Raw genomic sequence first — 15867 nt, 5'->3', positions numbered from 1 at the left:
TCAATCAGTCCCATGAAAAAGGAGCCTGTGCTGCAGATAATGAATCCAGATTGAACGTCTTTAATTCCTCCTCCCCCCCTCCTGCCTGGCACTGAAAGGATTTCTCTGTAGTCTGTGCGAGGAGCTTCTCTTGCTGCTGTAACTTTAGCCCACATTGTCTGTCAGCCGCACTTAATCAGAAGCACCTTACAAAACAAGGTGTTGTCTGACAGGGCAGCTCCTGAGCTGTGAGTCAAGGGTTAAAGGGAAGACAGGACGAGGGTGTGTTTGTTTTTGCTCCGTTTTTTCCTGACAGCCTGCTATCATACTTGTTCTGTTCTTAGATGACGCTACTGAGAAAGACCTGTCTGACCTGGTGTCAGAGATGGAAATGATGAAGATGATCGGCAAACATAAGAACATCATCAATCTTTTGGGGGCCTGTACACAAGAGGGTGAGTGGCACGGGACAAAACATCATACGCTACCACCTTAAACAGAAACTCCACTGATTTTAGTGTGTTTATAGGTCTTACAAAGGACTACTGCACATGTGAAAAGGTCATATAAAGTCTTTTGTGGCTCCAGAGGGAACCGAACCAAATCTAATAAACTGCCTCTAGTGATGTCACTTGGGGCAATGTCAGTTGGGAAGGCACTTTCTATACAGACTTCTTTGTGTTTTTATTCAGCAGTTTTCTTGAAACAAGCAGTAGCTTTAAAGTCGTATCATGCTGCTGGGCAATTGCCTCTTGCTGATGTATTCCATTAAAGATTTCCTTAGAATTTTGAGCAGTGACTCTTTTTTCTCAAAAGGAATCATTCATGACCATGTTCAAGGAGTAATGTGGGTCTTGTCTCCTCTGCAGGTCCTCTGTATGTGATAGTGGAGTACGCCTCTAAAGGCAACCTTAGGGAGTACCTACGAGCCCGCCGGCCGCCCGGCATGGAATACTCCTACGACATCGCCCGTGTCTCAGATGAACAGCTCACGTTCAAAGATCTGGTCTCATGCACTTATCAGGTGGCACGGGGTATGGAGTACCTAGCTTCACAGAAGGTAAGAGAAGTACACACAAACTGTCCTGTTCTCACATCCATCCCCCTGCTGACTGCCCAGACAGATTTTTGTGCCAGTGCGCAGTGTTTGATGTGTTGTATCCAGGAGGGTTTTACGTAGGAGGCTTGCTTGTGCGTCACTGTGGGAATAATGTCTCTTACAAACACTATTCTGACCCCCTGCCCAATCCCTGCATTGTCTCTCAATTCATAACAAAAGGCCCTCTGTGTAGAAGGATTGTCAAGTTTTCACAATGGGGGTACGGCCATGTTGTCCAAATGCAGCCTCACGCTCCCTCTCACTGTTGGAATGTGACAGAGCATACTGTCTCACACACACACACACACACACACACACACACACACACACACACACACACACACACACACACACACACACACAACACCCATGTGCATACTTGCACATGGGTGTTGATGTACAGAAATGACTCTGGCCATATATGTGGCAAAGTATGCAAGGAATCTTAACTTATCCGGACTTGTTCATGTCGATGCAGTCATTGTGGCGTCATGTTATTCAGTCAAGTGCTACCTCTGTGTTGGAGATTTCTGGATGATTACATGCAACACAAGCATGTTAACACCATTCCAAATTAAGTATACACCTGTTTCAGAGTTGATTTATTTATACAATGACATAACGCTAATTCTTCTCCTCCCCTCTCCCTTCATATTTGTCACTCTCTCCATCCCAGTGTATACACAGAGACCTGGCAGCCAGGAACGTCCTGGTCACAGAAAGCAACGTCATGAAGATAGCTGACTTTGGCCTGGCCAGGGACGTCCATAACATCGACTACTATAAAAAGACGACCAATGTGAGTAATCGACCTGCATGCTGCCCACAGAGCAATGTGCACTTTGGGGAAAGGGAATGTTTTTGAGAGCCACAGTGTGAGATTAGTCCACCCGTCCCTCTAATTCCCTTCCTTCCCTCATCTTTCTGTTGCACTCTTTCCCTCGGCTGGTGTCTTGGCAGAAGCTGCAGGTTCCCAGGCAGCTTCTGAATGTAGTGCTTCTGGAGACTCTGCCTTGTTTATCCCTCAGTCTCTTGTTCCTTTAGTTCCATAGACACTTATACAATTAGCCAGAAAGGGAGGCAGATTGAGAAGGAGAGGGGAGCGGTTTAAACATAATTGACATCTCCATAGTGGGCCAATGGTGTCTTTCTTTCCCACCGCAGAGCAGCATTGCCTGCACATCCTCATTTTGTATGCATGGTTGCCTTTTCATCGCATGCAAAATCACGCTGAGAACTAGCTAACAACAACAACAATATGCAATGATGTTGATGGTAATGATGATCGGGACAATGACAGCAGTGACAATGGTGATCACTTACATGAAACCAATCTAGACAGAGCCAGCATTGTAGCGCTGAATTTGGTTTTATTCTGTTTATTTTGTCTTCATTCTGATAGAAATGGAACAACTTACAATGTTTTTATTCTAGTTTAATAACTGTCATATTACCATGTGAGAAAGTATTGTAGGTGTACAATAAGAGTCTTTATGTACATTTGTTTAACATATTCTGTGTTCTTGCATAATCCTCATTTTAGTTGTGAGCTTGTATTTACAGCGGCTGAAAAGGCTGTTTTATACCCTTCCGTTTACTCATTTAGAGTGTCTGATGAGATTATTCCTGCCATTAAGCAACCATACAGATATTGACCATGGCCGCCTTGTCAGCTGTGCTTAGCTTCCCAGCCTGTGTTTTAATGGCATGCAGAGATAAACCCTCTCCTTTATCAGTGACCCTGTTTATCAGCTCTCTTGCTTTAACAATGTAAATGTTCCTCTGGGAAATCCTCCCAGACAGTCGCTCTAGTGCCTTATTCCCCAGGGTGCTTTCACATATCAGCCTTTCCATGAGTAATGTGATTTCCCAGCAGTTAATTAATTCAAACATGCTGATCGGGCCAGAATTTAAAGAGTCCAGCGGTGGTTTGGGTGTAGATTTTATTTCACCTATGTGTGTGTGTGTGTCCGCAGGGTCGTCTCCCGGTGAAATGGATGGCTCCAGAAGCGCTGTTCGACCGGGTCTACACACACCAGAGTGATGTGTAAGTATATAATAAACTGTTCCTGTGTCCTACTGCTGTAAATAAATGATATAAAAAAAATCAATTTACACACATCAGTGATGCAATTAAACCTCCAACCCTCCCTTTTCTTCACACAGTACAACACACATCAGTTATTTCTTAGATTTCATGTGAAGCCCTGCTGGTCTCTTGTAGCCTGCAGTGACATTCAAAAGTTTGTTTTTCAGTATATTCAGGAGCAAGGGAGTGGGTGAGGTGTTTTGGTGCAGTACTGGTGAATGTTGGGTGGGGGGTTACTGGCTATAGGGGGCCAGCGCTGGCCAGTCTGTGGCAAAAGTGAGGATTTCACGCTAGACTTGAAGCCAATGCCGTGTTACTAATCTGACCAGCTTCAAAGGAACTTGGAAGGAGGCTGTAGCCCACCAGCGCCTCGTCCACCACCACCGACTCACCCCTCGCTCCTCCTGCCTGGCTCGGAAGTCTCCCCTCCTTTTGGGCCTCCGCACATGTCTGAAGGCAACAATGCTGCAGCCCGCTCCATTGCGGGCCTCATCCTCTTGCGCCCTCTTTCTCGACCCCCCTGCCACCCCCCTCCCTTCACTCTGCGCTCTTCATTCAGCAACACTTTGAACATGTGGCTCATCATTTTGGAGCTGTTCCACGATCAAAATAATCTCCCCTCCTTCGCCTCCGTTCGCCCCCACCCGTTCTTATTTTCATTCATCTGGTATGTGAATTGCTGACCCGTCTCTGTCTCCCTCTTTTTTTAAGTTCAAGAGTATTCATTCTAAAAACAGAACAAAGGGAGGCGTCCCTCTCTTTTTGGTGTTTGAGCCTTATGCGTTCTGACAGCGTTGTTTGAAGTTTCTGCTCCAGACACTGGCGGCAGAAAGTATATGTGGCAATTAGATAAATGCCTTGCATGCTGACCCCTGGGAAAAGAGATTTTGCGTCTATGTGTGTGTGTGTGTGTGTGTCTATGAGTCATACACCAGTAGCACTAAACATAGCACTCATCCAGCTAAGCACTTGGACAGAGAGAATCTCTGCACTGTCCATGTCTGTGTGTTCATATGTGTGTTCTCAAATAATATGTGTACACACACATGATGCCCTTCATATTCCATAGCGCAGCACCAATCAATAACCTGGGGGAGTACTGGGGACTGAATAGGGGGGCGCAGGCAGGCGGTGGCTACTGTAGTCCTTTCTGTCAGCTCACCGCTAATTACGTTTCATCACTCACTTTCAGTAATTGCCTTTCTCACACAGCATATGAAAGGGAAAAGGAGGAGGACGAGAGGTGTTGGGGGAGGCAGAGGGGGTCTACACACACCAGAGTGATGTGTAATTCAGACATCACCAGAAGCATAGGCAATCCATACATGACATCAGATTAAATGAATACATGAATTCCAATTAAACTTGTTGTTTTGACAAATGGGCCTGGGGGACGCAGCTCTGGCTGGCCTAGGTAAAGTTAAGGGGCTGTAGCTTAAATACAGAGAGGCAGCGTCATGGCCCAGCATGGCAGTGTGGAAGATCTGATCGCTCCCCTGCCAAATTAAGTTGCAGTTCTACTTTTGATCACATTGCAAAGCCTTAGATCTTCATGTTTTGATCTGAATCATAGATGTATGTACACCTATTGACTTGTTTTCTGACATTCCTATTGGTGATCCCCTCAGTCGATATCATTAACATCTGTAGCCGCACAGTGTGCAAGCTAAATGTTTGAGATATAAATATAACAACTTATGAATATATATCCAGAATTTGAACCTTGCCAATATAGAATCACTTATATGTGCTGATGTATTGATTTGTTTGATTTTGATTAGTTGTTTGTTTGAACACTTTATGTATCTATTTGGCCGGATTACATAATTATAGTCATGTGTGGTTGAATGGCAGGTTATTCAAAGTGACCCAGAGCATGTTTGTTTGGAGAGTCAAGGTTGGCTGCAGGTGGACGCAAACCTGCACGGGGCAACAACATGACAAGCACCGAGAGTCAGTTACAAAGTAGCACAGAAAGGAAAGATGAGTGTGTCAACAAGTGGGAAGATACAACCGAGTGATAGAGAGGAGAACACACCCGGGGCTGGTTGTGTAAACAGATGGAGGAACTGATAAAACACCCAACCTGCCTGTCCATGTCTACTTGCCTGGTGGGACCATTAACATGGCCTGTGGCTGCCTGAATGCGTACGCACGCATTAGTGATTGTACGCATGTCTGAGTGTTATAATACAGCCTTTGTGTGGACATGAGTCAAGCATGTTGTCATTACAAAAAAGGATTCATTTGAGACACTGTGAATCCACAGTCTCTAATATAAACATGCAGCATGACAGTGATGGAAATCAGTGGCATGGGATTACTGATATTTAATGACCGGACACTGCGAGGAGGAAGTAGTTAATATTCAATAGCCATTTCTGGACGTCTCCTTATTCGTGTTAGCTGTGGGTGGTCCTCTGTTTGTTTTGGTGTGGTGTGACTGGACAATGCCAGCCTGTGTGATTGTTGAGCTGGATACAAAAGCCATCATTGAGATCAGGGCCAGTGGCACTGGGAGCGGGTTTGCGCCACAAGCCACTGGATGGCAGAAAGAGGGCATTGACACCATTGCAGTCCCACTGCTGAAGATCACTCCAAGCTTCATCCAATAGTCATATATAAATTGTCTATAGGTTAAAGCCATTATGTATATAAGACTTATAAGAAGGTCTTGAACATTGTTTACAGATTAGTCTCACAGCTTTAGTGTCATTTTTGCATGTCATGACTATATTTTTTTTGAGTATTTGTGTTTCTCTGTCTCACCAGCTGGTCATTTGGGGTGCTGATGTGGGAGATCTTCACCCTAGGGGGCTCCCCCTACCCTGGCATTCCTGTCGAAGAGCTCTTCAAGTTGCTCAAAGAGGGCCATCGCATGGACAAGCCTGGCAACTGCACCAACGAGCTGTAAGAGTTTGCTTTTTATTTCAAACTTTACCTCCTCCTGACACTCATATACACACAAGCTCTTATACTCAGACTCTCAACGCCATCGCAGGCTTCATCAGATCCATGACTCTGGGACTCTGTGTGCACTCTGTCAGGCCTCTGCACAGCTGTAACTGGCTGCTATCAGTGTCCTCATTCACAATGAATCCTCTGCAGTCAGCGGACAATGGCACAGCTCTGCTGCGGTGCCACACTGAGATGGTTGATGGAAAACGCTGTAGACAAAGCAGAGGCAGATAGACAACATCACACACATTTGCATTCTAGTATTCAAAAAATCCAGAGCACTGGGTGGCGTGTTTGTGATCAGCAGCAGGTCATCAAAATGTATGAAAATGAGATTGTGTGAGACAATGCCTGCTATTTTGATTTACTCCATGATACGGAGACACCTGGTTCCAGAGGTATAAAGCAATTCAGCTGGCAAATTTTGAAACTAGAGGACCTAGGAGACACAGTGCCTGCAACACTTCCACAAGCTGCTCTGTTCTCCCCCCCTTCATCCACTCTTCTCCTTTGAGTAAACCGATTAAATTTTTTTTTTTCTCTCAGGTACATGATGATGAAAGACTGCTGGCATGCCATCTCATCCCAGAGACCCACTTTCAAGCAGCTTGTAGAGGATCTGGATCGCATCCTCACCCTCAGTACCAATGAGGTGAGTGCAGCTTCATTCATGTTCACCTATTCCATAAAGTTTTAGGACGTATTCCGGGTGGTCAGCTACACACATGCTATGATTTCCTGGCATTGGGCGTCAGACATTTCATAACAATAAAATGGAATAATATGATACATTCCTACACAGAGTAGCGTGTTTCTCAATCCAAACTAAATCACGCTCTTGCCAATACATGCAGGGTTCAGCAGAATGTTGCTGAAAGCTTTAGGAGCGTTAGCAGCCACGTTGCTGACACAAGGCCTAAATGGTGACCAAAAAAATGGCCGGAAGATTTGATCCAGGCCCAACATGGCTGCTACGGCCCAGTGAAGTTGCCCAATCATCACAGCCATGCTTTGCTCCCTATAATGGCCTGCGTTTCTTTCCATTCCCCTTCCTGTCTTTTGTGATATCCGTGCGCTGACCTGAAAAGAGGCCGTCGATGGAAAGCTGTCAAGACTCGTCTGCTCCAGAGCTGGAACTTTATGAATTTATGCCAAAAAAGCCCAACTTTGAGTTTGAACCCCCCCCTTCCCACCGCCTCCTCCTCCTTTCCCTCTGCCCCAAACCGCTGGCAGATGTGGAGGTCTTTAGTAATGTGAGCCTTCTCATGTTGAGCTGGGAAAATGGAAGCCAGTGCTCATTTTCGAGAAAACCCCGAGAACTCTTCCTCCTCACAACTAGACCCAATAACAGCCATGAAAGACAAGGAGGAGGGGGGAAAAAAAGGGTGCCTCATCCGACATGAAAAGACTGAAAACAACTGCACAACACTGGACCGAGTCAAAAATTAATAACAGGATTTCTTGAGGTTTTCATCTTCATTTTTTTTGGAGGGGGTGGTGGAGGTTCTGCCAGCTTCTTTATTTTTTCCAGCCATTTTATAGATTTTATGTCGGTCGTTTCAGTGTCAGATGTCAGATTAGTTTGGACTTGAGAGAGTGATGTGAGGCAATGCTGTAATGGCCGGAACGCCACATCTTTGCCCCAGTTCTCTGGTCTAAACATATCCTCCTTTCCCCGACTTCACAACCATACTGAACTGTTTTGTATTCGACCAAAAGCGCAACCAGGTCAACCCTGCTCCCCTCACACCCTGCTGGATCAGTCAGCGGTCCTACATTCAGTATATTATTTATTATTTCTGCAAATATTTTCATATAGTATCCAGTTGAAGATGACTTTTTTTCTGCTTTGTTTCATAAATCCTTCCAGGGTGATTTGGCATGGTTTAGATAAATATCATAATGAAGGTGATACTCCTCTTCCCCACCTCTCTCACCCTCCTCTGGAAAGTCCCTGCTCTTGTTGACGGGGTTTCAGCGCTATATTTATGTTCTCCTGTTTGCTCTAGGACTTTCGCCTCTCACTCCTCCTAAGCATTTTCCCCTTTTGTAACATATGAGCTTAAGTCTGAGTGTAAATTATCTCAACCAACCCTCTTTTTCTCTCTCTCTCTGCACAGGAGTATCTGGACCTGTGCGCCCCAACAGAGCAGTATTCCCCCAGCTTCCCCGACACTCGCAGCTCCTGCTCCTCCGGTGACGACTCTGTGTTTTCCCACGACCCCTTACCGGATGAGCCCTGCCTCCCCAAGTACCAGCACATCAATGGAAACGTCAAAACATGAGCCTCCACCTGTCTTCTCTACCCCAGTTTGACCTGCCCCTAGTCTTACCCCGCCACTTCCCAAAAACACACGTAGCACAGACACCCTCTCCGAAATCCTCCCAACCTCCTGCCCCCCCATCACCCCCTCTGGCTCCCAGTGGACTAACGGACCCAGATGGGACTGGGCTGGTGGCAGCGCTGCTGTCACACACTCAAACTGCCATGCACCTACACTACATTCTCACATGAGGTCTTACGGAGAGGACAGGGACCGTACAGAAGCTGTTTTTTTACTGACTGAATGAACTGATGTTCCCAAGGGACCCTCTTTCTCCTCTCCCTTCATATAAACACAAAGACTTCTCTTTTTTTTTACATTGTTTGGTGATCCCATTCCAGTGGCTGGCATTCCAAGACTGTTATTCGCTCCTGGAGGAATGTATGGACCGAAGTGAACTTAAAAACAAGGGACTAGATGAGGATGAATAGGAAAAGGAGTAAGAGAGAGAGCTTCGACTAACAAAACAGAGGAATAGGAGGAGAGCACATATAGAAACTGCTCTCTTGTTTATTTTGTAATATTGATGCATTTCTTTTTCAGTTCTCTTGATAAACCTTCCCAATTATTCTGGAGAAAGAAAATACACAGTATAATGTATAGTGCTGGGTATATTTGTAAATATATTCAAATATGTATAAATATATATTATATATTTACAATGAATTATTTTTTGTATGGACTCAAAAAATAACCGTAACCCTCCCCACCCCCACTTTGAGTTTGAGGCAGGTATGCTAACAGGTTATGTGTCCTATATTTCTCTTCACTCACACACTCACACACACACACACACACATATTACACGTACAGACATGGATACACAATTTAATATACACAAATACCTGTCTTATTCTCACTCAGTAACACAGTTGAGTATTGGCTTTCAGGGACTGAGGTAGCATGTTAATTTATTGACTTAAGTTTTTTTTTTTTTTTTTTTAATGAATCAAAAAGTCTGGAAAAAGAACAAAAACAATATGGCAGAAATTATTACATTAATTATGCTGATAATACATAAATAATCCGTAAAATGTATGGTAATTTAAAATGATCTTTCAGCAGTAACAGAAAAAAGCTATTTTTAGTGGGTTTGAAAGATCCAGGTTTTGTAAGTTTTATATATGAATGTGAATATTAAGTTAAATTAAAAAAAACTGTACATTTTATAGTCAGCTAATCCCTTTCTTATGTAGATGTTGATGCCATTTATATCCAGTCATTTTACTCTTTCTTAGCTTTGCTTTAGGAAACGAGATTAATTTCTGGATATTTATATGATTGAAAGAAAAATATTTTGGAAATGCCTACTAGCGATCCGCTCCCTCATTTAGATTAAATATAGACTCCAAATTTACTTGACAGAATTGAAAGCTGAAAAACAAAGTATTAAATCATTCAAGTGTTTTTTTTTCTTTTTTCTACTGGACCAACTTTAAGATGTTCTTTTGCAAGTGTTCTTGCCACATTTGCAAAATAAATGATGGAAAAATATATTCTTGTCCTATTCTTTGACTTTGTTTGCGGTGAGTGGCAGAGATAAAACGCTGGATTTATTTTACTTTTCCAAGTCCAAAGAATGTGTTAAACTGTGCATTCCTCTGGGCTAAATTTCTTATGAGTGGAAATAGTACAGTGCTGTTTAGGAGAAAGTTACGTATTTTGCTTGCATGCTTTGATTATTAAATATGTGGGGAGAGGGATTTTCCACCATATCAAAAATTCATTCAGACAACCTTGGCAAATCTACAGGGGCTCAAACAAGGGAATACAATGTTTTTCTGTATTTCATTCTACTAGAAGGAGGGAGTCATTTTACATAAAAACTCACCTACTTCAGATGTTGTAATAGACCAAATATGCACACAAAAATACAAAGCTCAGCACAAACACAGAGTAAATGTGATCACATTAGATAGTGAATTTAAGCCAGTGGTCAAAGCAATTTTGTTAATGAACGGAGAACTCATCATTATTATGATAGCGTAGCTCTGTGTCTTGATCTGTCTGACTGTGATCAGACAAAGAGTCTTTGTAAGAGCCTCCTGGCAGACTAATAGGTGCTCTGATTAGCTGATTGATTCCCCTTTTTCTCTTATCGCAACAGATTTAATTCAACAGAGTGAGTAGTTGATTTATCTGTTTTGATGTCCGTTAATCAAAGTTGATCTATTAGCAAGTGTGACTGGTAGTGGCAGCTGTGGATGTGTCCCTTTTTCTATAATGGTGGTTCATACATATCAAGCACAGCAAGAGTGTTTACACAGCATGCTAGAACTAACACTTTTTTGTTGCAGGTTCGTGTGATAAGAAGCAAAGAATTAACAAGACAAAGAGAAGCAGATCGTCACAGCTGGACCGAGGCACAGTGGAAGCTGGTGGGAATTTTGTGTCATTAGATGAGCAAATATTTGGTCCTAAACCAAAATATTGGACCAGTTAAAATTTTGATGAAAACTGAAAGGGTCACCAAAGTTATTACATCCACTCATCAGTCCGGGAACCATGAATGTCTGTATCAAATTTCATTTCAAACCATTAAATAGTTGTTGAGATATTTCAGGACCAAAGTGGTGGACTGGCCGGATGATGTTATCATCCCTAGAGCTGCATAAATTATAGCATGCACTGAGGTAATAGTTGGATGTTTAGTAACCAAATAATCATCTGCAAATTAAACATTTATGTGTATAAATTATGTTATTGTATACTCAAATCTAAATGAGAGCTACAGTATGCACTCTTGGCAGTGAATGTATTTAGTAAAAAATACATTTCTTTAACATACATCTTGATTCACTCTTTTACCAGGTTTCAACTTGTTCTCAATAAACATACACAAATACACACACACACACACCTACACACACACACACACACACCAGTCTTCCTCCAATAGACGTGCCCCCTCATGTCTCCGGAACCTGAAAAGGGCTTGGAGGGAAAAGTCAGTCAGTCAAACATTCCTATTTTTCCATAGAATAGAAGGGAAGAAAGCAGCAACAGCCCTGGAGGATTGGAGAGGGATTGGAAAGAAAGAGTGGCAGGATAAACCACAGTGCCATACACCCTCATTAAAGGGGGGGCAGCCGGATATCCACATTGGCTATTGCACACTTATCAGGATGGCTGTCTATTGTGCTGTAGGCTGATGGCACACACAGGCAGGGCGGGAGCAGGGAGGGGTGAACAGGGAGACCAAATAGAGGATTAGATTGTTCCATCTTGACAACATGCCCTCTGATCTGTCAGTGCGTCTGTGAGCGGAGACAAATACACTTTCTTTTATATCTGAAATTTGACACAATGGGTCCTATCTTAGGAGCAATGCTTGTTCTTTCAAAAGATACATATAATTTCTGTTTACTTATTGATAATCATGTAAGGGTAAATAAATGGATGAGTTACTCAAACAGCATACAAACCATGTGAACAACTAACTCAGCAAGGCCTTCATTCCTGCTATTTTACCTCAAGCAAACATATGACGTATTACATTAATAATAAAATAGGTTCTTATATATTTGAACATAACTCATATTGAACAAAATAAAAACAAATATTGTTAGCTTGTGGCACAACTTTACCGTCATATATATTTACTGCCATGAAAAAACATCTGGTATTTTTTTCTACTCAATGCCTCAAGGACTCACTAAGCGGTGACACTTTCTTGCCCTCCTCTGATAAACACGACCCACCACGGTCAGTCAAAGCCTTAAATGAGTTTTTCATTTTGAGGCCTTTCTACTCTATGGTTTCTTAATGCTCTGAAGATTAACCCAGTGACCCTCAAATATTAGCTGAGTATGGCTTTAGGGAGACGGGGCAGTAGCTGGAGGACATAAGGAGAACACTTTGTGTTCAGTAGTGTGGCTATTGAATCTTAAGTGAGGGACAAATGTCAGCGTTTCGCTTAAGTAAAGTTTGACAGGACACATGATTTGTTTGAAGACTGAACCTGAGGCCATCTGGCAGTGGGATAAACTCATGAACTGCCAGGGTAGCCTGACATTTTGGTGAAAAAAAGTGATTTCTCGCTCTGATTCTGTTGTTTCTTCCTGCCCTTCCTCGTCCTCCTCTGCGTCCTTCGTCCTAGCCATGTCCTCCCTCGCTTGGCCATCTGGTGGGGCCTGGTGTGTTTGCACAAGGCTTGGTCCTCTGGAATGTCAACATTAGGCTTTGTGTGAAGCCAGAGGAGCCCACATCCATTAGAGATAAGATCCCACCAACCCCAGAGAAGGAGTTGGAGGGTCGGTGGGAGGGTGGTGGGCGTAGTTAGAGGGTGACTTATAGTTTAACAAAGCTGCCAAGTGACCGCCATACCCACAGCTTATAACGCTAACTCCTCACCTAGTTCCAGCTTTTCCTGATAAGTGAGGTTGTTACAAGGCCATACAAACTTCTTGCTAGAAGACATCTGAGTACACTGCCCATGTTAATCTTATTCTTTAGTTCTTGTTTTCGAAGCTGATTTTTTTTACTAAACTCTTGTCACTGGCCAATGGGGCAAGAGTAGGCATCTGACATGGCTGCGTTTCTCAACCTACCATTTGCATTGAGTAGCAGATAATGAATGGTTCATCGCCAGGTCAGTGCTCATGTGAGGGAGGGGTCTACTTGTGTTTGATTAAGGGCTTGCAAGGCACCGTGTCTGGTTCTGCATGGAAGGATAAACAAGTCGAGTGTGTGTTTGTGTGTGGGACTGTTGTGCATGTGTGAGCAAGGATGTGTGGGGTTTGTTGCCCCGTGGGATCTTCTAAACATTCACAATTGTGTCTGAGCAATTGTAATTCACAGAATCCACTTCCAGCTAGTTTATATGCTGACTCTGCTGTCTAAAGGTCTGAGGTAACAGCTCTTGGAGTGTAATCAGTGGAAAAGAAGAGCTGAAACTAAATTGTTTAGAGGTAGATGACAGGGTAGAATTGCCAGAACACAAGAATGAACATCTTTAGGCAGAGTTTAGACTGTTTTTGTCTGTCAACAAAGCAGAAGGCTGGGGAATAATGTGCCCCAATTTAACAGTGTTTATCGCAAACACTTGGATGCCGACGTAGTGTTAATCTGTACACACAATACCACATTGCAAAATGATAAGTTTCAATCTTAACGGGCGAAGTTTGTTACATTGGGCTTTCATGGCATGTTTAACAGCCTCTGGGTGTGTTCTATAAATGAGCTTAGTCATAATGCTCTCTGCCCAGTAATGCCAATCACAACACTCAGCCCATCGGTCAGCCCTATTCCCTCATGTCTTGTCTTGCAGTGATGATGTCACTGGTGATCTCAAAAGCCATAAACCCTGACGCACGTTAATGATGTCCTGCCAAGGTGTCAAACATGGGTTTTCCAATGGTGAGATTTTTCATTTTATGCACAAACAAAATACTTCAAGTAAAATAGGTTAATATGAGCAAATGACCGAGCCTGTGACTAAGACAAAGTTGTGATTTATAAAAAACTGAGCCAACGAGAGCACTCTAGCGATGTAGTATTGCACTTCCATAAAGTAAGAAGACTTGGCAGGGATAGATTAGAAAATCATATTCAAAATCAATGCATCAGAAGTTGAGGTATCCTGTTTTTTTGTCCTTAATTGGGGTCAAGCTTCAAAAATACTGGTTTTGTTTTCCATGATGAAACCCAATGGCTTTTTAGACCCCCTCTGCGTGGGTTTATATACAGACTTCACACCCCCAGTTTTTTATACAGACTTTCCTCATAGCTGGTAAAGCTCCTCCAGAACTACAGATGAGATTATTTAGATGTATAATGTCAGCTACTCACAGGTTGTGTACTCCTCATGACTATAATAAAATCACACTGACATGTAAAATTGGTGAAGTGCCCTATGGATCCAAAAATCTGTGAGTTAAATGGACATATTTTGTTGTATAAAAACAAGTTACTTTTTTAATGCTTTTATAAACAGCATTTTATTCCACAACACCATTTATAGTCACAACCTATATTCACATAGTAGGTGTTATTTCATGATAGGGCTTATTTATTTACTTATTTATTGCATTTTATCTGTTTTTCTTCAGTAACAGCTGTGTTTGCTCAATCACCTGACCAAGCCAGAGCCACAGAAGTTTATTTACATTATTTTGTTCCTTGGAAGCACTGTACCGTGGAATCACATAGTTTAATGTGTCTGAAAAAAAGTCAATAACAGCAAACAGGAAAATCTGAGGAAATATACCCGGCCAAGTTTAGAGATAAACTGCACTTCGTCTCTCACACAAGTTCAGCTGAACCGAATGTGCAGTATATTACTGACAGGAGGACAGAAAGGTGGCTGTTAGTGTGCTTTAGACTGTAAAGAGTCTGTTGCCTCCTCTGGCCTTCGTGTCAGGAGACAGACTGGATGGAGATATATGGCAGTGTACAGGCAGGACAGTTAACTACTCTGCACTGTTACTGTCAAGAGTAAACACAGGCCCGGGCCCAGGCCAATAAAAAAAAAAACTTGTAAAAAAAAAGAGTGCCCATAAATGATGTTTAATTGAAACTGCGCAGGAGGGCAGTTCGTCAGAGCTATGGCTCCCAGGAGTGTACACACTGGCGCTGGGGGAAGGGGAGCAAGAGGAGGAAGAGAAGGGGGAGGAAGAGCAGGAAGTGGAAGAAGGGAGTTTAGGATTGATTGAAAAGGGAGGTTAGGATTGTTTTGGTCTCAAAAGTGAAAGCAGAGATAGAGTTGATAAATAGGAGTGAGAGCTTTCTTCTTCAAGAGTCATTATAATTTTAGTATTGAACTTTAAGTCATTTTGAATAAGATCTCTCTGTTTACATACCGTGACAGCCATGTTCTCCCAACCTTTCTATGTCTAAGCAGCATTATATTTACTGAATAACATTTCCCGACAGAGTCACATGCAAAGTTAGCGCATACTCAGCTGCAAATGTTGGCGCCTACCTTTGTCAGGTGGACTGTTTTCACAGTTTAAATGACAAATGATCACCATGACAATGCCATGGTGACAGACGGGATTGGCTATAAATCACACGGGAAATAAATCAACACAAGACCCTCCTCCCCTTTTCACCTGCATCACTCTTTCCAGCTAACAAGAACTCCACTGTTTCTCTGAATGCCAACACAGCTCATTTCCCTTCACCCCCCTCTACTCAATTTGTCAATTTCAAATATGCTTTCAACGTTTTGTTGGTTCTTTCTCTATCCGTGTTTGTGTCTCCTTACTTCTTTTTCCCTCATCGCTCTTTTTTCCCGGTCAGTCACACCCCTCCCACCCTTCTCTCTCACTAGAAAGGCTCTGGTGATTGTGTGTTGCTGAAAGTTTGGGTGCAGGTAAAGGGAAACTTTTCTCTCTCTTTCTCATTCTCTACAGTAAGGAGGTCATTAAATAAAAGTGCTCAGTGAGTGACATGCCTCTATACCTGCCCGTCTGCTC

General features: G+C 42.9%; 1 protein-coding gene across 2 annotated transcripts in view; it reads left to right on the top strand.

The window, feature by feature from the left end:
- The window catches only part of fgfr2 (fibroblast growth factor receptor 2), a 40470-nt gene extending 30527 nt beyond the window's left edge, over positions 1-9943 (top strand). For both annotated transcript variants that reach the window (XM_062431074.1, XM_062431073.1), the window contains exons 12-18: positions 324-434; positions 849-1039; positions 1755-1877; positions 3055-3125; positions 5940-6077; positions 6672-6777; positions 8246-9943. In XM_062431074.1, coding sequence (XP_062287058.1) covers positions 324-434; positions 849-1039; positions 1755-1877; positions 3055-3125; positions 5940-6077; positions 6672-6777; positions 8246-8410 — 905 coding nt within the window. In that variant the 3' untranslated portion in view covers positions 8411-9943. The remainder of the gene's footprint in view (positions 1-323; positions 435-848; positions 1040-1754; positions 1878-3054; positions 3126-5939; positions 6078-6671; positions 6778-8245) is intronic.
- Positions 9944-15867: the final 5924 nt, after the last annotated feature.

Source organism: Scomber scombrus, chromosome 12, assembly GCF_963691925.1.
Source record: "Scomber scombrus chromosome 12, fScoSco1.1, whole genome shotgun sequence".
Taxonomy (NCBI): Eukaryota; Metazoa; Chordata; class Actinopteri; order Scombriformes; family Scombridae; genus Scomber; species Scomber scombrus.
The sequence above is the reverse complement of the archived record's forward strand: the minus strand, read 5'-3'. Positions and strand labels throughout refer to the sequence as shown.